Source organism: Callorhinchus milii, unplaced genomic scaffold (genome assembly GCF_018977255.1).
Source record: "Callorhinchus milii isolate IMCB2004 unplaced genomic scaffold, IMCB_Cmil_1.0 Scaffold12, whole genome shotgun sequence".
Lineage (NCBI taxonomy): Eukaryota > Metazoa > Chordata > Chondrichthyes > Chimaeriformes > Callorhinchidae > Callorhinchus > Callorhinchus milii.
In genome coordinates this window covers 10946211-10972826 of record NW_024704753.1, presented here as the reverse complement: position 1 = coordinate 10972826, position 26616 = coordinate 10946211, and the positions used below count along the sequence as shown (strand labels likewise).

Genomic DNA, 26616 nt, shown 5'->3' with positions numbered 1-26616 from the left:
TCATCTGCAGACAGAACTGCATCAAGCTGCTTATCCTGTGAAGTGCTCTTTCTCGCTCCTCTGACCTGTGGGTGCTCAATGTTGATTGAGGATGTGAACAACTAACTCTTAAAGACTGTGGATGACGTCAAGCACACGCTATGAAGGTCTCTGATGTTGAAGCGCTATTCCCAAGGTTAAGGAGAGGTTCATACACGAATCAATCTTTTATTCAATTGAAAAGAGGATGTGTGCAGAGAGTGAAAATGAAAGCAGGCACAGTTGAAATAACAGATACATTTCCACTATCAGAAATGCACAGAAATACTTTAACGCTCTCTTTGGTTCAGTTATTCAGAGATCAGATGGAAGGGGAACAAACTGGCCTTATATGGAACTTGTTTCCTTTTCATACTTTCACGGAACGTGGGCGATTGATAACATAGAGGAAGCATGTTTCTACCATGATAAATCCTTGCATTTGGATTAGTGCCTTATTAAAACATCTCAAAGCGCTTCACGGGATTTTTGTTGAAGTGTAGTGACCGTGTATTTATAGGTGAACTACCCATCGATACATCCATCCAATCCATCCATTTACCCATCCGTCCATTCATCCATCTGTCTGACCACATTCATCCATCTCTCCTTCCTATCCTACCCTCCCTCCTCTCCTTCTCCCTGTCTCCCCTCAAACATTCGCTGTACATGTACCTCATCTGCAGACAGACAGTGTCAATCAGAACTCCTTACTAGGATTCTATTTCTGACTCTTGTCCCAGAGCCTTGGGCTTTGACAAGACCTGTTAATAGATTTATCCTTAGATTCCACTACTCAGAAGAGTTGCCATCTCAGTATGATGTTAAACTTTAATGTGATCTACTTTAAAATCAAACTCCTCCCAGAGTCTGACCATGTGCCGAGCACAGTGCTGAGCCACACAGATCACAGAGATATTGATGTCTGGTGTGTGCTGAATGAGCTGATCTCAGTTAGGTCAGCAGTGGAGGTACCTTAGTGATTGAGAGGAAAATAGGAATCAGAGGAGGTCATTCAGCCCATCAAGCCCCTTCCACCAGTTAATTAGATCTTGGAAGTTTTATAAGTCCCAATGCCCTGCGCTTTCACCACATTTCCTCATACCTCAACTACCCAAATCTCTGTCCATCTCTTTCAATCATCTCTATTGATTCTGTCTCTTCAGCTTTATTGAGCAGAGATTTCCACATCTTCACAATGCTTTATGTGAGGAAATGCTTCCTGACCTCAGTTTAACTGTATTGGTTCAGACTTTAAGGCTCTGCTCCCTTGTAAAATGAACCTCCCTATGAGGTGTAAAACCATCCACTATCCAACCTGTCAATCAGTTCCTTTCATTATTTTAAATACCTCAATTAAATCACTCCTCTATAATCATAGAAATTTACGGCATAGAGGAGGCCATTTAACAATTGAGGCTATACCTACACTCAGAGCAAACTATTCACTTCTGCTCTAACAATGACAACCCCAGCCTCTCAACACAGCTAAACCTCTTCAACTCAGGTATTAGTCCAGTGAATCATCACTGAACACCTGCCAAGCCTGACTGGGTATATATCATTCAAAAGATCATAAGATTGATTCAGAGGAAGAAGCCCCTTTAGCCCATCCTAAATATTGTTACCTACATCACAGCATCAAGCTAACCTGTTCCAGTTGTTAATTAACTTCTAGGGAAAAAAAACTTCCTGATGTTTGTCGTGAAATTGCTCTTTACAGCTTTGTCATCTTGTTCTACTATCTCGATGCAACTGAAAGTATTGATGCCTCCTTTCAATACTGAAGAGCCCTAGCTCGTCCAGTCAGTCCTCATAGTTTATTCCTTGTCACTCTCCTCTGCACCACCTTTGGGTCCTGGACTTTTACCTTGTGTCATGGAGATCGGAACTGTCTGCAGTACTCTAGGTGCAGCCTGACCAGAGCACTGGACAGCCCGAGTGTGAGTGATGTTGGGACCCCTGAATGGATCACTTACCTAGACATTCAAATATCCATTAACTAATGAGCAGCACAAGCAGCACCCAAATAAATATTAATAATAATCCTTGCATTTGACATAGCGCTTTATCACAATGGCAGCACATCTCAATGGACTTCACAGGATATACTGTAAAGTATTTTGTGGGTGAATGAAGCAGCCAATTTGCGCATAGCAGTGGCTCACAAACAGCCATGGAGTGAATTTTATCTGGGGGTTGGCCTTTTCAGGAAACACAATTCTCTTTTCGAAGAGCGCCATGGGATCTTTAACATCCACCTGAACAGGTATTTGAGCCCTCAATTTAATGCATCATGTAAAGGATGTCATCTCTCACAATGCAGAACTCCTCCAAGCACTTCACTGCATTGGAGAGTCAACCTAGATTGTATGCATTCAAATTCCTGATTTGAGGCTTAAATCCACAACCTGATTAAGAGAGCTGACGGTGGATCCAGGCTGGCAACTAGCCAGCACTCGAATCCCCACTAAAACACGGAGAGCCAGCAGGAATGGGGATACGTGGGAAAGCTTATTCATGTTTGGATGGTGTTGCTCCAGAATACAGGCCCTTTATATTAAGCGAGGAGTTGTTCTGATAAGAATGTCTGTGCTTTATAGGATATTGCAACAATGCAGCTCTGTGCGAACAAGCTGGACAAAAAGGATTTCTTTGGGAAATCGGATCCTTTCTTAGTCTTTTACCGGAGCAATGAGGATGGAACGTGAGTATTTAACTGCATTGGGAATCTGTGGAGGAACAGTTTTCATCTACTTTCTTGTGGCTCCAAGTATAATAAACCGGATGTCAGCTTGGCTTAGTTAGTGGCGCTCTCGTTTCTGAATCAGAAGGTTCAAGTCCCATCTTTGGACTTTGAACTTACAGTCCAATGCAGTGCTGGGTGTGTGCTGCATTGTTGGAGATGTGTTAAACAATTCTGCCTGTTCAGATGGAAGTCAACAATTCTGTGACACTATTCTAAAAGAGAAGGGAGTTTCTCTCTCTCAGTGTCCTGGCCAGCAATCCCCCAGTTAAAATTGGTCATGTACTTCATGGCTGTCTGTGGAACATTGCTGTGAGCAAATTGGCTGCTGCAATCCACAAACTACACAGTCATTAGACTTCAGAGTAAAATCCTGTAAAACACTTTGAGACAGTTCAACAATGTGATAAGGCAGCTGTATCAAATACAAATATTATTGCTATTTATCTGCTTCTCAAATAAGCCCCAGTGTCCTGGCTTCATTTACCTTTCTTGAAAACTCATTCCACTTACTGTTGAGACAGAAATAAGTTTTTGTAGTGTTTTCCCATGTCAACATGTCTCAATGTGCTTCATCATTATTTAACTGTCAAATCTAGTGACTGCTCAATGGACAACTACTATATGTCAGCTGCTCGTAGGAATTCCATAACCAGCCATGAAGTGAATAATCAATTCATCAGCATTGGCCAGGATATTGGGAGGAAATCTCTTCACTTTTCCAATACTGTCACCCAATGTTTAACATGAAAGTCAAACCAGGCTATCACAAGAAGGAAAAAAGGGGAGTTAGAGTGAGTCAGTGACTAGAGGGCAATTTAATAGCATTGACAAAAACGGAAAGTAGGACTAAGTGGATTGCTTTTCCAAAGGACCAGCACAGACACGATGGGGAGAGAGCACGGAATGAGATTCGAGTAGAGAGCTTCAGTGAGGCATAGAATTATACAACTCAGAAGGAGGCCATTTGGCCCATCGTGTCGGTGCCGACTCTTTGAAAAGAGCTATCCAATTAAATCCCACTCCCCCGCTCTCTCCCCATAGCCCTGTAAACTTGTCATCTCCAAATAATTATCGACTTCTATCTTAAAAGTTGTTATTGAATCGCCTTCCACTACCCTTCCAAGCAATGCAATCCAGATCTGAGCAACTCGCTGTGTGAAAAAATTCTCACCTCCCCTCTGTTTCTTTTAACAACTATTTTAAATCAGTGCCCTCGGGTTACCGACCCACTCACCAGTGGAAATAATTCTCCTTGTTCATCCTATCGAATCCCCTCATAATTTTGAAAATTTCTATTGAGTCTCCTCTTAACCTTCTCTGTTCCAAGGAGAATAATCCTAGCTTCACTAACCTCTCCTGATAACTGAAGTCCCTCATTCCTGATACCATCCTGATAAATCTCCTTTGCATCCTCTCCAATGCCTTGTCATCTTTCCTAAAGTGTGGTGCCCAGAACTGAACACAGTTTCTAGCTGAGACATAACTAGTGTTTTATAAAGGTTCATCACAACTTCCTGACTTTTGTATTCTATGTCCCTATTTATAAAGCCGAGAATCCTGTATGCTTTTTTAACAGCTTTATCTACCTGTTCTGCCACCTTCAAAGATGGGGGGGGAGAGTAAGGGATGGGATTAGAGTAGAGAGCTCCAGTGGGTCAGCAAGCACCAGCACAGGCACAATAGGAAAAAGGGGTAGGTGAATGGGATTAAAGTAGAGAGTTCCAATGGGGAATTGCTGGTACAAACACAGACCCAACACACTTAATGGCTTTTCTGTATTGTAAATGGTCTGTGAACAGTTATGGATTCCTGTGTCTGGTTTAGTTGCTCTCTCCTCTCTCTGAATCTCGCAGGTTCACAATCTGCCATAAAACCGAGGTGGTGAAGAACACACTGAACCCCGTGTGGCAGCCCTTCACCATCCCCGTGAGAGCCTTATGCAACGGCGACTATGACAGGTCAGTGGACCACGACCTCAACAGATTTTGGCTTCCAGTGGACAAGAAAATATCAGTCCTTCCATTTGTACAGCGTCTATAAATTCAAAATCCTCAAAGTGCTTCAGAGTGTTAAGGTCAATGACTCTGTAATTGTCGGCAAACCCGCAGCTAATTGTGCACACCAACGTCTCACAAAATGCCATTGAGTGAGCCATCTTACCCTAATTTTATCTGGGGAATTGTTGGCCAGGACACCAGGAGAGAGAAACTCTCCTCTTTTCAAATAGTGCCATGGGATCTTTAACGTCCACCTGCACAAGCAGATGGAACCTTGGTTTAACGTTTCATCCAAACTATTCCCTGATTTACTTTGTAAAACCATGAATTGAGTAACCAAATTTACCTGGAGGATTGTTGGCCAGAACACTGGGAGCAAGGAACTCCCTTCTCTTTTCAAATAGTGTATGACCCATAAAAAACACAATCACTACACTCTACAGTAAATACTGTGAAGCGCTTTGAGACGTCCTCCTGATGTGAAAGTTACTGTATCACATGTAAGGATTATTACTATTTAACAACCACCCGTGATGTCCATTGTCCCACTGCTCACTCCTACAGCATCTCATTTCCATCTAGTTTCATATTCTATCTACTGAGCTCTGCCTAATGGTGTTGGATGGGAAGAGAGGGAGTTAGTAGATTTTGATGACACATGAGAGAAACTCAGTACTGTTTCTACATTGTGCAGTCAGTAAGGACATTGTGTAAGCTACTCACCCAGCTGTGTGTGTTTCCTCTATAGAACAGTGAAGGTGGACGTGTACGACTGGGATCGAGATGGCAGGTAATGCTGGTCACAACAGTGAAGTCAATGGCTAACTTTCCCATCGCTTCCTTCACTTAGCGAGCACCAGCCTGCTTCATGTCTCCCCACCTCCTCCCCAGGGGTGGTATAGGATGAGGGTGGTATAGGGTGAGGGCAGTAAATCTCTTTAATCATTGAGTTAACATGTTGAGTGCAGGTGAAATTAGCAGCCGATGTGTGAACATACATTATTAGCAGAGGGTTGCCATGGCCTTGTGGTCAGGAGTAAAAGTGGGGAAGGGGATTGGGCGGGTTTCTGGGATATGGATGCTTAAACGAGAAAAGCAAAGGGGGAGATGTATGCTGGGCTACAAATAATCACTGTAAGAAATCAGAATTTCAGAATGTCGCTGTGCTAAATTCCACCCAAAACCCAAACACCAGAACTCAGGATATTATTACAATTTCTGTGTTTGCACACAGAGTTTCCCTTTTTGGCTGGCTTCCCATTAAACATGCTGTCTCTGTGGAGCCAGCCCTGTGGAGGGGAGGTGCTGCTCAGTAGCGATAGCAAAAGCTCAAAGCAATCATTGAGGTTGTGGACGGCCTGTTCTGTTCCTCGTGTCCCAGCTTCCCTGTTGTGCTAAACTAAGCGGAAAGTGTTTCAAAGCTATGCAAATGCGAAATAACTCAGGGACCGGCAATAATTGGATCCTTAAACACCCGTCGGTCCATCAGCCAGTTTTGACAGCCCAAGTTTTGCAAACTGAGAGAAAAACTTGCAAATTACTCTCTTTTTAAAAACTGTAAGATCCCAAGAGGGTTTCGTTGGTCTGTTTCATCTGATCCTCCAGAATGACTAATCCAATGGATTTCCCATTATAGCACCAAGCTGTTTATTAAATAAGTCCAAAGTCTTGTCCTCAACTACCCTTCCTGGTGGCCAATCCCAGCCTTCTACCCACAAAACACAGTCACTGCACTTTACAGTACATCCTGTGAAGCGTTTGTGACATCCTCCTGATGTGAAAGACGATGTATCAAATGTAAGGATTATTATTAGATCATTATTAATTCTACAGAACATTCTAGGACATCCAACATATAATAACTCTGTCAATCATATAATAATAATCTGGCATTTCATATAGCACATTATCATGTCGTCGAGTCCTCTCAATGATTTGTTTTTAAAAAATGCTGGTCTCTGTTTCAATACCATTCATGGTAGAGAATTCCACATTCCAACTGCACTGTGGGAACCAGTGGCAGGAACCAACACGGTGATTGTCAGTGCCTAAAATAGGAAGAAGAAATTGTCTCATCTCTAAACACAAAGTGCCTTTTAACAAACATACCCCCGCAGCACTGAGGGAGGTCTGGCTCAGTGACCCATGTCTGGGGACAGGAAAGGAACAGCCCAGGGTTTGCTTTCCTGATGGCAATGCAGTGCCACCTGCTGGAGGACATGAGTGGGTGACCTCACCCCAATATGATTGACAGGGTATATACATGGGTTGAAAACTGACAAATAAAGTTTATTACAGATAAATGCAAGGTTCTATAGACAGAAAGTTAAAGTAGGAAACACAGATACTCCATGGATTGGATGGAACTTGCACCACAAAACTTATTTTGTTTTATTTTGATTCTATTTTCCCCTCTGCTTCTCCAGTCCCTAACCACCTACATCCGACTCTTCTGAAGCTGACCACTACTTTAACCAAGTCCAGTTTCTTGGCCCTAACCATCTCCTTTTTACAATAAATGGTCAGTCCTTCTACACCTCCATCCCCCACCCCGATGGCTTGCAGGCACTCCACTTCTTCCTGGAACAGCAGCCCAACCAATCTCAATCCACTTGTTCTCAGCTTTTCATTTACCTTTTCTCAATTCCTCCAAATCAAAGGTACCTGCATGGGCCCTAACTATGACTGCCTATTTGTGGGATACTCTTTGTTCCAATCCTACTCAGGTTCCCTTCCTGACCTCTTTATCTGGTACATAGATGACTTTGTGGGTTGTTGCTCTTGCCCTGATCTGGAAAATGTCATTAATTTGGCTTCCAACTTTCCACCCCTCCCTTACATGGTCCATCTCTTACTTTGCCCTTCCCTTCCTCAACTTCTCTATCTTCATCACAGACTATCCATGGATATCTATTACAAGCCCTCAACTCCCACAACTACCTTAATTACATTCCTTCCCACCTCGCTTTCTTTAAGAGTCGAACGAGGGGGCAGGATGAAATGGAATTGAGGCCTAGGACAGCTCTGAAATAAAGTGAGTCGGTGCTGTTGAAGAGAAAGTTCGAAAGCATGCATGTTTTGCCGTATGGTGGAGAAGATAGATCTCATGAGGCCATGAGAGTAGTGGTTAAGAGTAACGCTGAATATCATAGAGATATCTGTGATCGTGGGTGGATCCAAAACAGAAAAGGTAGAATTTAAGCCGGAATCTATATGGAATGAATTGGAGCCTGAAGACAGTTACTCAGAAACGGCCGTGAAAGCGAGTTTTGCAGAACACATCAACAAACACAAGAAGGGAAACGCATAGCAAAGAAGGTGAACAGGGTAAAAGGGAAAAATGAAAGAAACATCAAAGAGAAGAGCAGAATTTCTTCAAGGTAGGCATTTCTGGAAGAAAAGTAGCAGTGAATTAAACAATAAGCAAAAGGCAAAATACTGCAGATGCTGGAAATCTTAAATAAAAACAGAGGTTGCTGGAAACACTCACCAGGTCAGGCAGCATCTATGGAGCGAGGAGAATGAGTTAACGTTTCAGGTCAATGACCTTTCATCAGAACTGGGGGTTATTGGAAGGGAGCAGATTATAAGTACAAGCAGAGAAGAGGGCAGGGAAAGAAAAACAAAGGAATAAATTAGGTGGGGAACAGATGATGAAATCACATTATCAAACCCGCTGGAAGGGAGGGATGGTGCAAGATAAAATAAAGCAAAAGTGGGAGATAAGGAAAAGAAAAGATGTGTCTGAGGCCCAGAGGATGTTATAGAAGAGGGGGAGGCAAGGCTGAGAGAGGATGGGAGCTGTGGTGATCGTCTGAAATGGTTAAAATCAATGTGGAAGCCAGAGAGCTGTAAGATGTCTGAGAGGTAGAGCCCGTTTCACAAGCTTATATGTGATTTATTGGACCAGGGTAGGAGACCATGGCAGAAAGGTCAGAGTGGGAGTGGGAAGGAAACTTAAAGTGGCAAGCGCCCGGAAGCTCTGGGGATGCACTTGCGGATGGAACGCAGGTGATGGGCAAAGCAATCACCCAATTGTGGATTAATTTAAGTTTGCTTCTATGATTGGAGGATGGAGTTTGCGAAAGATGAAATGAGCCAAATGATTCATCCGAACAGGCCTTGTAGTCTTGTGGTACATTCACTGTCTGGCCTCCATCAGGAGCGAGGCAGTGGGCAGCGTTTGTGGGACCGCAGCCTAATTGAGGGAAAACAGAGGGGAATCTGTCGCTAGAGGAGAGGGACTGCGAGAGGAAACAACTGTGTGGAAATGCCCAATAAGTCAATCAGCCTCTGAAACCATACAGTAACATTTCAGTGCTGATCCTCCTGGGGAAGAGATGCTCTGATTAACTCTGTGTGTTTTCTCTCTTTGTGCTTCTCATTTCAAGCCATGACTTTATCGGGGAGTACACCACAAGCTACAGAGAGCTCTCCAGAGGCCAAAGTCAGTTTAATGTGTACGAGGTGAGAACTGGCTGATGTGTGCGTGTACTGTGTCTATATAATGTATCTGTTATAGGCATTATGTGTCCATTTATGTGCATGTGTGTCCGAGCTGTAAGTGTGTGCACTATCTACAGTATTTATGTTTGATTGTGTACACACTGCTTATCTAAATATGTGTACTCCAGGGCCCTACTGTTGACAGCTCAACCAACCTGGCTCATTAGCAGGACTTGGAACAGCAGGCCAGTCACTCAGCATCTGTCAATCCTACAAGCCAAAAGCCCTAATGGGTAGGATGGTCTAACTGGAAAAGCAGCGGGAAAGCTTGCCAGAGAGTGCTATCAATAACAAGTTATGTGGTGTTAGCTGGTTAGACTCCAGCAGTAACCTCAATGCAGACCAGTCACTGGGGGCAGGGAGTCATCCCACTCAGTTCCTGTTAACCCTGCAAGCCAAAGCCTTAATAGGTAAGGTGGTCCTAGCTTGACAAGTTGTGGGAACCCTTGCCAGACAGTAATATCAATGGCAAGCTATGCAGTTTTAGCTGGTTAGACTCCAGCAGTTACCCCCAACGTAAACTCTGGGGTCCCCAAGCCTTGGCTCCTGCCAACTTGCGCCTAATACTTTCCAGAATTAGGTACGCAGGATGCATCCCTCCAGAGAGAGAGAGAGTGCGCATTCCATTCCAACAATCTATCTCTGGAATTTCCATGTGTAGGTAAATGCATGGAGTTCTCAGTTTGGTTTGGATACTCTTAAGCATGGTGATGGGTTTCCGCATGTGTCAGACACCCGATTGACCAAAACAAAATTACACCAATGCACACCACTAGATTCCCCAAGCCTTGCCCTTGCCAACCTGTGCCTGATATGCAAAGATTATATTACTTTACAGGAAGCAGGGTACATCCCTCAGGGGAGAGACTGCATATGCCGTTACACATGGAGGGAAATTTCCATACAAATGTTAGTCTTTCACATGAAGAAACCCATCACCACGCTTAAGAATATCCCAATCAGATTGAGAGTTCTGTGTGGGAATTACTGCATCTGCAATAGAGTAGACAAGCTCTCCTGGGAAAGATGCACCCTGCTTACCCAAATCTGGAGAATCTGAGGGATGGGGAGCCAGTGGAGCCGGGAGATGTGATGGGGTCATGGAGCCTGGTACGGGAGAGGACTTGAGCTGCAGAGTTCTGGATGATCTGCAGCTTCTGGAGGGAAGAGTTGGGAAGGCCGACAAGGTGGGAGTTGGCATAGTTGAGCCTGGATCTAATGAAGGCATGTATGAGTTTCGGCAGCCTGAGGGGTGAGGCAATGGCAGAGTCGCATAATATAGCACCTTATCACATCATTGAGACATCTCAAAGACATATATAAAAAGTAGCTGGATGCTGTGAATGGAGGTGTTCTGGAGGGATGAGATTAGATGGATTGAGGACGAATGTTGTGATGATGTGAGGGGTGAGCTACAACAATAACAACTTGCACTTATATAGCGCCTTCCATGGAGGGTAGCACCTCAAAGTGCTTAACAGTAGCAGAGCCTGACACCAAGCTGGTGGGAGGTGGGAGGTAGCTGTAAGCACAGTTGAACAGGAAAGTCTTCAGGGGGGACTTGAAAGAGGGGAGAGAGGAGACAAGGCGGAGGGATTGAGGCAGAGTGTTCCAGAGTTTTGGGGCATATAAGCTGAAAGCACGACCTCCGATGGTGGGGCGGAGGGTGCGAGAGATGAGCAGGAGGCTGGTGTCAGTTGAGCTGAGGCACCGGGTGGTGGATTGAGGAATGAGGAGGTTGGAGAGGTAGGGAAGTACCAGGGAGTGAATGGATTTGAACGCGAGAGTGAGGATCTTGAAGTCGATCCGTTCAGTGATGGGGAGCCAGTGAAGCCTGGCCAGAACTGGTGAGATGTGGTTACGGAGTTTGGTCCGGATAAGTATGTGGGCAGCAGAGTTTTGAATGTGCTGGATCTTGTGAATGTTGGAGTTGGGGAGACCGTCAAGAAGTGCATTGGAGTAATCCAAACGGGAGGTGACAAACGCATGCACGAGGGTTTCGGCTGCATTTGGGATAAGGTACGATCGGAGGCAGGCAATATGGCGGAGCTGGAAGAAAGCTATCCTGGTCAGGGACAGGATGTGGGTGAGGAAGGATAGTTGGAGGTCGAACCAGGTTGCACACTGGTTCGATGAGTCTGAGGGAGAGCCCAGGGAGGTTTAGGAGTTTAGATGCCAGGAGTGAAGACATTGACGGGAGCCAAGGAGTATGGCTTCCATCTTGTCTGCATTCAGCTGCAGGAAGTTTACACTCATCCAGTCCTTGATGTCTGCCAGATAAGCTGATAAAATATTGATGGACCTGGAGTCGATACTGGAGGAGGTAAAGTAGATTCATGTGTCATCCAAATGCATGTGGAAGTTTACCCTGTGTCTGCGGATGACATCACCCAGAGGGAGCATATAAATAAGGAAAAGAAGAGGCCCAAGGACGGCACCCTGGGGTACCCCACAGGTGACCGGGCGGGGGCGGGAGGAGAAACCATTTGCTGAGATGAAATGGAAGCAGTTGGTTAAATAGGACTCAAACCATGAAAGTGAGGTCCCACAAAGGTAGATGAGGGAGGAGAGCCGATGGAGGAGGATGGCGTAGTCGGCTGTGTAGATCGCGGCAGAGAGATACAGAAGGACGAGGAGGCAGTGGAAGCCCTGGTTACAGATAGAGAGAATATCATTTGTGACTTTGACAAGCGCTGTCTCTGTGTTGTGGGCAGTCAGGGCGAAAATCAGAGCTGTGTAATGACCTGATTTTTTATGGAGTAATTGAGCCCACCATCAGCGAGCTAACACTGATTGCCCTCTGACCAGTGGGGAGAGATTGGGAGAGACAGTTTACATTATAGCATGTCTGAACATTTAGCATTTCTAAGTGACTATAGGAACAAAGGGAAATGTATTAAACACTCACTAATCACTGAGTTTCTACCTTCTAAAGCACAGTTTAGAGTGAATATGGCATACATTTATCAGGATGTTCCCAGGGTGAGTGATACAGCTATCAGAGGTCAGTGCTTTGCTCTATGGTATTCAGGCGATTGAGAGGGGATCTAATTGAGGGGTTTAACATTATGAAAGGTTTCAATAGGTTGTTTCCACTTGTTGGTGAGTCCATAACGAGAGGGCATAACTATAAGATAACCAGTAACAGATCTAACAAAGTTTAGGAAGAGCTTCTTCACACAGAGGGAGGTAAGAATTTGGAACTCACTGCCAGAAACTGTGGTTGAAGCAAAAGAAATCAATGTATTTAAGAGGAAACTTAATGCAGACATGAGTGGAAAGGGAATAGGAGAATATGAGTAGGGTGAGTAAGCAAAAAGGATTATTACATTCGATACGGTCGACCATGCTATCCTCCTCCACCGCTTGTCCTCCCACCTAAACCTTCAAGGCCCTGTCCTTGAGTGGTTTAGGTCGTACCTCTCCCAACATCTTCACTTTGTCTCCACGAATGGTTTTTCCTCCGGCCCCCGCACTGTCTCGTGCGGTGTCCCTCAGGGCTCTGTCCTCGGTCCCCTCCTCTTCACCCTCTATATGCTCCCCCTTGGTGATATCATCCGCAGACATGGGGTTAACTTCCACATGTATGCGGATGACACCCAACTCTACCTTTCCTCCTCTACCCTCAACTCCACGACCACCGATGTCCTGACAGCTGCCTGTCCGACATCGAGTCCTGGACGAGAGACAACTTTCTCCAGCTCAATGTGCGTAAAACTGAGGCCCTCCTGATTGGCTCACGTCAGCGCCTCCGCACCTCAGGCGCTGACAGCATCAGCATCCAAGGCTGCACTCTCCACCTCTCAAAGCCAGTCAGGAACCTCGGGGTTCTGTTCGACCCTGAGCTGTCCTTTCTCCCTCATATCCGCGCCACAACTGGCACCGCCTTCCATCACCTACGGAATGTCGCAAGACTACGGCACTACCTCACCCTCACGCGGCTGAAACTCTGGTCCACGCCTTTATCACCTCAAGGCTGGACTATGGGAACTCTCTCCTCGCCGGCCTTCCCGGTACCTCCCTCCTAAAGCTGCAGGTCATTCAGAACTCTGCAGCTCGTGTACTGTCCCGCACCAGGCTTCGGGACCACATCACTCCCACCCTCGCTCGCCTCCACTGGCTCCCCATCCCCCAGAGGATCGAATTCAAGATCCTCATCCTCAACTACAAGGCCCCCTCCTACCTCTCTGACCTACTATCCCCCTACCTACCTGCCCGTACCCTCCGTTCCTCTGGCTCCGGTCTGCTCCACATACCACGCCCCAACCGCCCTACCATCGGTGGACGGGCCTTCAGCCTCTCAGCTCCCAGGCTCTGGAACTCTATCCCCCAGTGCCTTTGCCTTGCCTCCTCCCCTTCCTCCTTCAAGGCCGGTCTCAAGACCTTTCTCTTTGACCGTGCCTTCAGCTCCCCTCTCGACTCTCTACCCTCTCCTCGCTCCCTCCCTTCCCTCCCCTCACTCTGACCATTTCGCCCCTGATCGGGTCCTGACCCAACTGTCCAGCGCCTTGGGACGTCCTCCCGACGTGAAAGGCGCTCAATAAATGGAATCTTGTTGTTGTTGTTGTTGTATTAGGGCTAATTTGTGTGTATCTCAATGTAATTTAACTTCCAACATCCTATAAATCCAGGCTTCCTGCCCTTCACATAGAACGTGCATTAATATAATCCTTGCATTTGATATAGCACCTATTACATTGGGAAGAGTCTCAGAGCACTTCGCAGGATTTACTAAAATGCATTGACTGTGTGTTTTGGAGGTGAATGCTGCAGCTAATATGTGCTCAGTAACGTCCCGCAAAAAGCTATGAAAGGAATGACTAATTTTAGCTGGAGGTTTGTTTCTCAGGACATAGGCAGGCACCCTGTTCTCTTTTCAAATAGTGCCACAGGATCTTTAAAATCCCTCAGACAGTGCACTGTTCCTCAGCAAGTGTCAGCCGAGACTGTGAGCTCAAAACTCCGATGTGGGACATGAACTCTCAACTTTCTGAGGCATAGAGGTGAGAGTGTTACTAACTGAGCCTGGCTGACACACAAATATGCAGGACATATTGAAAAACAAGAAAGATTTGACACTTCCTATTGAAGACCACTATATATCAGTAATATTTAATCATATGCTGGGCTGCTTCATTAAAGGGAATATAGAAATTGTCGAAATATGAGCTATAGGGGAACATCTTTCAACTAAGTCTCTCGAGATGGAGCCTAGTTCTCAATTAGCTGGTTCAACCAGAGATCTTGAGTGAAACATTGAATATTCATTTCCTCATCCTCTGCTTATTTAATTGCTTGTTTAATTGATATTGTTGTTGGTTTGTGTGTCAGCCTGTTACAGAGGTTACACTCTCGCCTCTGGGTCAGAAAGTTGTGGGTTCAAGCCCCAAGTCGCATAGTATAAAGCTGTTGCTCCAGTACAGTGCAGCAGTTTGCATTATCACATTACAGTGTTGCATTATCAGATGGTACCATCCATTAGATGAGATGTTAAACTGAGGCCTGTCTGTCCTGGTGGACGTTAAAGATCCCATGGCACTATTCAAAAAGAGAAGGGAGTTTCTCCTGGTGTTCTGCCCAACAACCCCCCCAAGTAAAACTGGTCACTCACTCCATGACTGTTTGTGGGACACTGCTGTGTACAATTGGCAGTTCCATTTCACCCACAAAATACGCAGTGAATTCACTTTACAGTATATCCTGTGAAGCGCTTTGAGACGTCTCAACGACCTGATAAGGCACTATATCAAATTCAAACATTATTATATTATTTACTCCTTTATATTCGCTTGTCCATATGATATATTCACTTCTGACAGATTGCTATTCTTGTTACTGGGATTATTGTATCCTGGGTGGATGTAGGATTGTTGGTTCAGTGATTACACTGAGATACTAAACTAACAGTTTCACTGACATTTAGTTAACTTTGTTTGGTCAGACTGCCTCATTAACTTTTATGACTTAGTCAGGCTTTCTCATGGATCCATAGAAATGCACAGTACCGGGGATAGGCATTCAGCTCATTATGTGCAATCTATTCTGTCCCATTTACCTTCCCCCACCCTCCCCCTCATAGTCCTGTAAATTATACTGTTGATAATGATCTAGTTTCTGGATATGAATCACTACACCGAGCAGGGCATTCCATATCCTAACAACTCTGTGTAAGATATTCTCCTAATCCGACAGTCCCTGGCTCTTTTCCCATCAATGCAAAAAGCTGTTACACCTCCAGACAGTCAGAGGTCTCCGTCGCAGAACAAAGCCATCACCACACGCATGAGCTGGAGGAATCCACTGTTTAATCCACTCCAGTGTTTCGCTACACAAACTCATAAAGTGCTTGAGGTCCAGAGAGACTGCAATCCACTTGTATAGCCTGAATTCTCAGGATCCAGCACTTCCACTTGCTTTACACAATCCTCAGGAGTCCTGAATTGAATGATTATGGGCTTAAAGTGCTGTCTATTTACAGCAAGGCAATCTGTATGAATCAATGAGGCAGCACATGGGGTGAACAGTCTCCTGGCCCACTACATTTTGTGTTTCCGAGACATTATCAGCCCTGAAAGGCGTTTGTCTATGTGAGGGGCACCCAGTATCAGTGGCAGCACACTCACCTCTGAGTTAGAAGGTTGTGGGTTCAAGAACCATGCGGGACTTGGAATCACATAGGCTAAGCTGACACTCCAGTGCAGTGCTGGGGGGATGTTACATTGTTGAAGGTGCCATCCTTCAGATGAAATGTTGAACCGAAGTCCCATCTGTCTGTTCAGATGGACATTAAAGTTCCAATGGCACTATTCAAAAAAAGGGAGATTCTCTCTCCCGGTGTCCTAGGCAACAATTCCCCAAATAGAATTGGTCACTCACTCCATGTGGGATACTGATGTACTCAATAGGCTGCTATGTTTCGCCCACAAAATACCCAGTCACTGTACGTAACAGTAAATCCTGTGAAGCACTTTAAGGCTGATAAGTTGTTATATCAAATGCAAGGTTTATTATTATTATTATAAATGCAAGTTGTTGTTGGCAATGCTGACCCAGGGACAGTCTCTGAGTATGTAAAAGTCAGAGGTCATGGGCTCAGTGCCTACCAGGATGGCAGTAATGGGCTGGTGGTCAGGGTCCCACACTGCACTACAGTGAAAGTGGCAGTTTGTGCTGCAAAGTTTTGTTTTTTGTGAATTCGGCAAAAAAATAAAGAATTCACAGATATGGCGATGCATGGAGCAAGGCTGATAGCCACATGTATTGCAAATTCAATTCATCACTTCCTGTCTCTGTTTAGGTTTTAAATCCGAAGAAAAGAGGGAAAAAGAAGAAGTATGTCAACTCTGGCACCGTGAGTACTCGGGGCATTTCTCCACCAAAACCCCCAACCTCTATAAAACTAAACCAGCCCCCCCATCATTCCCTTCAACATATACATACGCACACAACCAGCCCCAACAGCCTACCCCAACACTAGCCCCCCATAACATACACACGCACACAAAACCATCCCCCCAATACCCCCCTAGAACACCCACCAACACACACAGGCATAACCAGCCCCCAATACACAAACAAAGCCCTCCCAACACCCCCAATACACACCCTACACCCACACATAGACAGATGCACAACCAGCACCCAGCACCCCCACAGCATGCACACTGCCCCACATACCATTCCCAGCCTCATCCACATGCTCAGTAACTTGCCTTAAACACCCCACATTCCCCCAACGTATACCCCTCCCCCACCTGCCCCTGCCAGCTACCAAACTCTGATCAGCAAATCTAATAACACACTGTGTTGTGCTGCCTCCGCTAAGGCTTGTCTCTTATTGTCCACTCTCTTTTCCATTAGGTGACCCTTCTTTCTTTCAAAGTGGAATCAGATTTCACGTTTGTGGATTACATTAAGGGAGGGTATGCATCAGATTGATTATTTTTATTGATCTGACCCAGCTAGTCAGTAAGAAAACCATATCACATACATCTGGTCTCTATTCTTTTCCAGAACTCAGCTGAACTTCACTGTGGCCATAGATTTCACAGCATCTAATGGTGAGTGAGTGAAGGTGTGCATGGAAGGAAATGTGCTCTAAAATCAAGTGACATGTTCCTGATTTACTGATGCCCAACACTACTTAACACAAGGAAGTGGAATTAATCAGCAGGTTGAGGGCCTCAGTATTCTTACTCAATGCGTAAAATGGATTCATTGGCTTATTCTTTGGCTCACAAGCTTAGGTCAGCCTGGCTTGATTGGTAGCACTTGCCTCTGGCAAAAAGGTTATGGGTTCAAGTCCCACTTAGTCTAGGCTAACACTCCAATGCAGTGTTCAGGGGTTATGGGAGCGCTGCATTGTTTGACGTACCATCCTCTAAATAAGACTTTAAACTGAGGTCCTGTCTGCATGGCACTACTCAAAAAAAAAAGGTAGCTTTTCCTGGTGTCCTGGCCAACAATCGCTCAGCTGAAATTGGCTATTCACTTTATGGCTGTTTGTGAGACATTACAATTTGCAAATTGGTTGCAAAATGCAGTCACTGCATTCACCTACAAAATACAGTCACTGGATACAGTATATCCGGTGAAGGGCTTTATGACGTCCCCTCAACATGAAAAGTGCTATATCAAATGGAAAGATTATTATTTATTTCCTAATGCGTTGTGTGTGCAGGTAACCCTTCGCAGCCCACCTCCCTCCATTATCTGAACCCCTACCAGATGAATGCCTATGCTATGGCTCTGAAAGCGGTCGGAGAGATCATCCAGGATTATGACAGTGACAAGCTCTTTCCAGCTCTAGGATTCGGGGCGAAAATTCCTCCAGATGGGAAAATCTCCCACGAGTTCACATTGGTAGGTGAAGCCTAGGTTGACCATGCTTATGGTGACAGATACCCTCCCTCCAGCTCAGCTTCTTGCTCTGCTACTGTGAAGCGCTCTGGGACGCTACCCTCTTTAGCAACAACAACAACAAAATTACATTTGTATAGTCAGGAGGACATCCCAAGGTGCTGGAAAGTCAGTGTTTTGGACCCAAACTGGAGGTCGGGATTGGGGAGGGTGGAGGGCAGGATGATCGAAAGCACAGTCAAGATGGGTCTTGAAGGAGACAAGGGATGAGGCGAGGTGGAGGGACCTTGGAATGGAGTTCCAGAGGGTGGGGCCAGAGTGGCAGAAGGCCCACCTGCCAATGATAGGGTAGGCAAAGCGGAGAACTTGAAGCAGGCCGGAGCCTGCTTAGCAGAGGGAGCAGGCAGGATGCTAGGAGTTTAGGAGATCACAGAGGTAGGGGGGGGTGAGGCCATGGAAGGCTTTGAAGGTAAGGACCAGGATCTTGAACTGCATCCTCTGTATGATGGGAAGCCAGTGGAATCGGGCGAGGGTTGGGTGGTAGGGCCATGGAGCTTGGTGTGGGAGAGGACACGGGCTGCAGAGTTCTGGATGATCTGCAGCCTATGGAGGGAGGAGTTGGGGAGGCCAACAAGCAAGGAGTTGACATAGTCAAGCCTCGATGTTATGAATGCGTGTATAAGGGTTTCAGCAGGCTGCTGTGTGAGATAGTAGAGGATGTTGTAGAGTTGGGGGAAGGTAGAGCGGATCATGGCATGGATGTGGAGTAGAAAGAATAGTTGAGGGTCGAATAAGATGCAAAGGTTCCGGACTGGCTTAGTAAGGTGAAGTGTGCATCCATGGATTGTGATGCTGTCAGCGTCTGAGGTGTGCAGGCACTGAAGGGAGCCAATCAAGGCCTCAGTCTTGTTGACATTCGACTGAAGAAAGTTAGCTCCCATCCAAGACTTGATGTCTGGTAGACATTCTGTCAGAACAACAGTGGTCTTGGAGTCAAGGGTGGAGGCAGAGAGGTAGAGTTGGGTGTCATCCACATACATGTGAAAGTTGACCCCATGTCTGTGGATGAGGGAGCATATTGATATTGAAGAGGAGGGGATCAAGTCCAGAGCCCCGAGGAACCCCACACAAGACGGTGAAGGGACAAGAGGAGAAACCGTTTGTGGGGATGAAGTGGAGGCAGTGTGAGAGGCACAATCTGAATCATTCAAGGACAGAGCCGTGAAGGTTGAGGTGAGAGAAGAGGCAGTGGTAGATGAGGCTAGAGTGGTCAACGGTGTCGAAGGCAGTAGAGAGGTCAAGGAGGATGAGGAAGCAGAGGAAGCCCTGGTCACAGATGGACAGAATGTCATTTGTCACTTTGACCAGGGCTGTTTCTGTGCTGTGGGTGGCACGGAAATCTAATTGGAGTGGTTCGTGAAGGGAATGGAGGAAGAGGAAGGAACAAAGCTGGGGAGCAACAACTCATTCTAGGACCTTGGAAAGGAAAGCAAGGTTGGAGATGGGGTGGTAGTTTGAGAGCAGGAATGGATCCAGGGAGGGTTTTTTAAGGATAGGAGTGGTGATGGCCATTTTTAAAGGGGTGGGAACAGTAGCAGTGGACAGGGAGAGATTTATGATATCTGTGAGTAGAGGGGCAAGGATGTGGAGCTGGGTGGTAAGGAGAGGGATAGAGGGAGGAGGGAGCACGTGATCAGTTTCATGTGGGTTACAGTGATGGTGAGAAAGGAGTGGGAGACAGGTTCGAAGGTGTGGAGGGAGGGATGGGTAAGGGCTGGGTTAAGAGGGGGAGATGGGGAGGTGGTAATAAATGGAATGGCAGATGCAGCTGAATGGATCCCCTCAACTTTGGATTCGAGGAAATCCAGCATCACCTCGCAGTTGGCGTTGGAGGAGGATGGGCTAGGCGTGAGAGGGTGAATGGAGGAGCTGGTTGGTGATGGAGAAGAGGAGCCTGGGATTGTCCTTGGCCTCCAAGATTGTCTTGGAGTAGAAGGACGATTTAGCAGAGGCAAGGGCAGAGTGGTAAGATTTGATAAGGTCCAGCCAGATCTGCTGCGGACCGTTAAGTTCAATTTAAGCCAGGTGTGTTCAGCGGCATGCACATGTGCTTTAAGGGAGCGGAGGTGGCTGGTGTACCATGGTGACTTTCCTGAGTAGGAGACGGTTCAGGAAGTGAGGGGAGCAAGAGAATCGAGAGTGGTGGAGAGGGAGCTGTGGAGAAGAATGACTGAGGAGGACAGGTCATTGTGGAAGAAGCCCAGAGGATGAGGAGTTCAGATGATTCCAAAGCAATGGAAAGGGAGTGGGGGGACATTTTTTTCTGGGGCAGTAGGAGATGGAGGTGGGTTTGATGGTGGTGTGGAGAGGGATTCAGGAATTAAAGAAGATGAAGTGATGGTCCGAGTTCGATAATGGTGAGGTCCTATACGGTGAGGCCCAGAATGATCACCAGTTTGAGGGGTGACCGCGGACATGAGTGGCAGAGTGGCAGCAAGTTGCTGTTGTTGAAGCTCACAAATCTTGCACGTACTTCAAAACTTAATCAAGTCTAAATTTCAATTATTTTGTTTCTCATTTAAGAAACATCATTAAAATGTCTTTAAAAATCATTTCCAACCCAGATTACTGAATAATGGGAGCCCAACCCCAGCTGAGAAAGCCCTGAACACATTCCATATGTAAATAATCAGTACTGCTTCTATTGCAGGATCAAGTGCGCAGAGATCAGTTGGTAGCACTCTCACCTCTGAGGCAGAAGGTTGTGAGTTCATACCCCACATCAGGACTTGGAACTCATATAGTCTAAGCTGATGTTCCAATCCAGTTGTTGGGATGTGATGCATTGTCAGAGGTCCCATCCTTCAGATGAGACATTAAATTGACGTCCTGTCTGCTTATTCAGGTGGACGTTAAAGATCCCATGGCACTATTATTGTAAAGGAGCAGGGAATTTCTCCCGATGTCCTAGCCAACATTCCCCCAAATAAAATCGGTCACTCACTCCATGCCTGATTGTGGGTCCTTGCTATTTGTAAATTGGATGCTAGGTTTGCCTACAAAACACTCAGTCACTACACTTTAAGACATCTCAACTTGAAACGCGCTGCATGAAATGTGAGGATGAATGTTATTATCAGAAATCTGCTTACGATGGCAGGAAGCGCATTTCCCCGCTTCAGTTTGTCACTGTTAAACCCCAAATAGGATTAATCTCATGGAACCCACCACACAGAGTAGGAAGGACTGAACCAGTTAATGCAATGCTAATCCTCATTATAGGTTGCTTTGTCTTCCAAAATGTCACAACACAAACAGTGGGATACTTTAATTAAAAATAATTACTGTTAATGTTGCTCCTGAAACACAAAAAAGCAATAACACAGGTTTATTAACTCTCCATATTTTACCCCCTAGGAAAGCAAGGCAGAGGCTGAATAGAACAGAACTGGCAGTAAATTAATTTATGCTTATGCAAACGTTGGCAGATTTAATTTTATTTCTCACTTGATAAACTAATCGCTCCTTTTCCATCAAAACTGTAATATACAGAGTCACAGTAAAATATTATGGTTTAGATTTGCACAGGGTGATACCGTTCGGAATAAATGAATAATAATTTGAAATGATGAGAAATCCCAGATAATTTTCAGCCCTCTCCCCCACCTCCGTGCCCCACCACCTCCGTTACAGTAATTCCCTCCTTGGTGTAGTAATCTTCACAAAGCCACATTTCATATTTTTATACAAATTGTACCATTTACTTTTGTTCCACTCTGCGAGCCAATGTGGAGATGCCAGGCAGCTGATATACCCAGGTCAGGGTTGTGTAGGAGACGTTAAGGACAAAGACAAGAAAATATTTATTTACACAGGGTGCAATGAATAGCTGGAGTGGATTACCAGAAAGCATTTGTTTAAACAACTGCTCAATGCAGCAATGGGAAGATAGTAGGATTGGAAAAGGCAGCGGGTGAAAATATTCTTTGGGGGGAGTAAAATTAATTTAGAGAATCAGTCCCCTTCAAGACTGGCGAGCTGTTGACTGACAGGTTCATTGACCAATTAGAGGTGAGGGCGCCCTGATGAGCAGCCCACTGGACCGGTGCCAACAATAGTTGGGAGAAGGGCAAGAAGTGTGGTGGATACTACACTGGCTCCTTGGTGGCTACTTGGAGCACCTATTGGGTTGAGTGGTAGGGTATTCTGGAAGGATAAAACTGTATCAAATGGGCCAAAGAAGCTTCTTCATCTACACCTCTCCATGATCTTTGCTTTAAAACTACAGGAAGAATGTACCTCAGACCCATTTTGGCCCAGGCTCTGGTTGTGCTTCATCTCCTCATCTCAAAGGAAGGAGAATGGACACTTACATTATGGGAAGGCATTGTAGATTGATGTGCCACCATTAAACCAGCTATCATTTATTTTCTCCTGTGAAGACACTGGTTCATGATGGATACAGTTCTACATGTTTCTGCTTCTTATCTAAGTGTATTAGAAATTGCCTTATTTCTACTGGAAAGTAGATTAACACTGCAACCTTCACAGTCATCAGAGACAGGGAGTAATTCTAGAATCCAACCACATAATAATTGCATGGTTCTAGAAGCCAATGTTGTAATCATTTAATCCTAGAATCCAGCAACACCGTCCATAATTCAACATGTTTTTCTAGAATCCCACAGGATAAAAATAACATGTTTCTGGAACCTAGCTACAAGATAATTTGAGTTCCCAACAACAACATTAATTTAAACAAATTGCATTTATATAATGCCTGTCATGTCAAGAGGTTATACCAAGGAACTGGACAATCAAGAGTTTACACCCAAACTGTGCATTGAATTCTGGTTGGGTCGAGGTCAAGAGGGATGACAGTTGGAAGATGACTAAGACGTCCAAGAGGAAGCTCTTGAGACAGAACATATAGGGTTGAGGGAAGGAATGAGGTGAAGTGGCTCTGGGACGGAGTTCCAGAGAATGGGAGCAGAAAGGCTGAAGTCCTGACCACTGATAGTGGAGCAGACACTGCGCGGAATGTGAAGCAGGCCAGTATCTGCTGAGCGGAGGGAGCAGGTGGGTTGGTAGGGTTTTAGAAGATCACAGAGGGAGGGTGAGGCACATATGTGGAGGGATTTAGATGTTCAGAATGTAGCATTTGTGGTAAACACCTGGATCTAGCATTTAACTCCATGGTAGTCATGCTGTTCTATGATATAGTTGCGTCATTCTAGATACAACCAACTGGTAATTGAACTAATTTACAATGACATGGTTCTGGAATTAAAACTGCGGTGGTTGTGCAGATGACCAGACAAACAGTAGTTTCATGGTTCTAGAACTAAACGTACTTATAAATCACATGGAACCATAGAAATGTCATAGGCCATCCAGCCTATTGGTTTGAGTCAGTGTTTGGTCCTCCGAGATGTTTCCCACCTCCCCTTCCCCCTCCAACCCCGTCCTTGTAAAGCTGAGATGTTACTCTATGTGAAGGGCACTCTCTAAATGCGAGTTGGTGTTCAAATTGAGTTAAAGTGGAGTTAATGTGGAGTAGAGTTCTGTAGCCTAGTGATTAGCGCGCTTGCCTTGCAAGCAAGAGGACCCGAGTACAATTCCCAAGCGGGGCAAAATCTTAGGCAAGTTTCCTTATTCCACACGCCTGTTTACCAAGCAATAAGTAGGAACCCATTTGTTAGTCAATTGGTAGATTGCTTTCCAGGGTAATTATCCCTTTTTTAAAAATTGGTTACTTAACCCACAGCTGTTTGTGAGACACTGCTGTGTGCAATTCCTTGCCGAATTTCGCCCACAGCCTACACAGTCAATTCTGTGAAATACTTTGAAACATCTCAATGATGTGATAAGGTGCGATATCAAATGTAAGGATTATTATAATATTATATAATGTTACCTTCCTACAGAATGGGGATCCAGACAACCCAAACTGCAATGGAATTGATGGAGTTCTAGAGGCGTACTACCAGAGTCTACGCACAGTGCAACTTTACGGGCCCACTAACTTCGCCCCAGTCATCAATAAGGTTGCCAGGTAAGATTGAAACCCATCAATACACCGATCATGAAGTGTATGTGCATTATTGTCATGAGATCTGCAACCTCTCTAATACCATAGGTCAGACAGAGAACTCAAAAAGATTCTCCAAATAGAAAATATTAAGCTGCAATCATTTAACTGGCTACTTTGTTAGTAAGGTTGATTCCCAGAGGCCTCTCATCACTGATTCACGGGGAGGTAGCCAAATGCAGAGAAGAAATCAAACCCGTGTGCTCCCATGTCAAACATCTTGGCATTAATGGATTTGGCATCTCTGCAGTGGCCATGCCAGGCCCAGCACCATAGTACCCCAGGCACCTCTAATAGGAGAAGACAGAGATATCCATGTATTTTTTTTCTGTATCACTAGTATCTAATGTGCTGTCTTTATTGGCATCCTTGGTCACTTGTTGACTCAATCCCGCCTAGTTTGATGCACTTTGAGCTCACAGTCCAGGCTGATACTCCAATGCAGTACTGGGGGGAGCGTTCCATTATCCGAGTTACCATCCTTCAGATGAGACATTAAACTGAGGTGTCGTCTGTCTGCTCCTGTGGTTGTAAAGACCCTGTGGCACTATGTGAAAAAAGATTTTCTTGGTGTCCTAGTCATCAATAGCCTGCAGCTAAAATGATCATTCACTTCATGGCTGTTTATGGGACCTTGCTGTGTGCTGAGTCCTGACACTGACACTATCCCAGGGCTGGGAATCTCCCAAACAGAGACTGAGATACCCATAAATAGAGTCTCTGCTAAAAGGCAAGGTTAATGTACATGTGGGTTTATTGCGTGCTGTTTATACTGCAGGTCTGCAGCGTCAGTGACCGATGGCTCCGAGTATTTTGTGCTGTTAATAATCACTGATGGAGTGATCTCAGACATGGTGCAGACCAAAGAAGCCATCGTCAATGTAAGTAATGCCCACTTGGCAGGACCAAGTTCATATAAAGTACCAAGCTGTTAGATATCAGGAAATGTCACCCAGCATTCTGTTTAGGCAAAATCTGTTAAGTTAAACTTTATTAGTTCTATAAAGTTACACCATGGAGGGATTATAACAAAGCAATGCTACTGCGGGACGAGATGTTCAGCAGCCGAGGTTCAAATCTGTCTTGTCTGGTTATTCAAGCTTTTGATCTTCCATCAAGTCTTCACTCGTGCTGCTCCGATCTTTTTCTTGCCCCTCGTTCTTTGTTCTCCCTGTCTTTATACCCTCATTTCACTCCCTCAATACTTTCCACCAATCTCTTGTCAGTCATTTACAATCTGTTATTTTACATACCCTATCTTACACCATTCAATGGTTGGTGAATAGGTTACAATCCCACATCAACATATCCAATCATGTTTCCTTCACCCCCTTTTTCTTCGTATTGATTCCAGTTACCTGACTACGTTACCGTGACCTCTCACCCGTTTTAACCCCTTGTTAGTATGTTAATTTTGCACACCTTATGCTAACAATACTGAATGCTCTTATGCATAACCCAACAAAGCTGTATAATATTTCACATCTGACACCCAGGTTTTTCAGGCTTATGTTATCTTATTTTACTGTTCTATATATGGATCCTCTTGCTGAACACCTCAATCAAACCATGCCTCAGCTCCACAGAACACAACTCCAGCCTTGCAATGCTAAATGATAATCTGCTCAATAGTTTGAAGGCCTCAGAGGAGGAATAAGCTATTAGAGACACAGTGTACTGTGTACGGTGCGAGTTATTGCACTACTTTTAACATGCCTTCTATCCTTTCTGCTCAGGCCTCAAACCTTCCAATGTCAATAATTATCGTTGGAGTGGGACCTGCTGAATTTGATGGTGAGTTTTTTGTGTATTTCTGGTTTTAGACAGTTCCAGATTGCAGAGGCCAGTGATGCTTACACTGGCAATTGATGGGGAATCTTGTTAAAATATTCCGCATCATAAAGGGTACAGACTCTTCTCTCCTCGCCGGCCTTCCTGGCACCTCCCTCCACAAGCTGCAGGTCATTCAGAACTCTGCAGCTCGTGTACTGTCCCGCACCAGGCTTCGGGACCACATCACTCCCACCCTCGCTCGCCTCCACTGGCTCCCCATCCCCCAGAGGATCGATTTCAAGATCCTCATCCTCACCCACAAGGCCATTCACGGCCTTGCTCTCTCCGACCTACTATCCCCCTCCGTTCCTCTGGCTCCGGTCTCCTCCACATCCCCCGCCCCAACCGCCCTACCATCGGTAGCCGGGCCTTCAGTCTCTCAGCCCCTAGGCTCTGGAACTCTATCCCCTAGTGCCTTCGCCTTGCTTCCTCCCTTTCCTCCTTCAAGGCCACTCTCAAGAACTTTCTCTTTGACCATGCCTTCAGCTCCCCTCTCGACTCTCTACCCACTCCTCGCTCCCTCCCTTCCCTCCCCTCACCCTGACCATTTCCCCCTTGCTCAG

General features: G+C 45.5%; 1 protein-coding gene across 1 annotated transcript in view; it reads left to right on the top strand.

The window, feature by feature from the left end:
- The window catches only part of LOC103176602 (copine-9), a 113740-nt gene that overhangs the window by 72467 nt on the left and 14657 nt on the right, over positions 1-26616 (top strand). The window contains exons 8-18 of the mRNA XM_007890245.2: positions 2622-2725; positions 4621-4725; positions 5513-5554; positions 9156-9231; positions 16568-16621; positions 17131-17192; positions 17284-17330; positions 17951-18132; positions 24057-24184; positions 24999-25101; positions 25957-26014. Of these exons, the coding sequence (XP_007888436.1) occupies positions 2622-2725; positions 4621-4725; positions 5513-5554; positions 9156-9231; positions 16568-16621; positions 17131-17192; positions 17284-17330; positions 17951-18132; positions 24057-24184; positions 24999-25101; positions 25957-26014 (961 nt within the window). The remainder of the gene's footprint in view (positions 1-2621; positions 2726-4620; positions 4726-5512; positions 5555-9155; positions 9232-16567; positions 16622-17130; positions 17193-17283; positions 17331-17950; positions 18133-24056; positions 24185-24998; positions 25102-25956; positions 26015-26616) is intronic.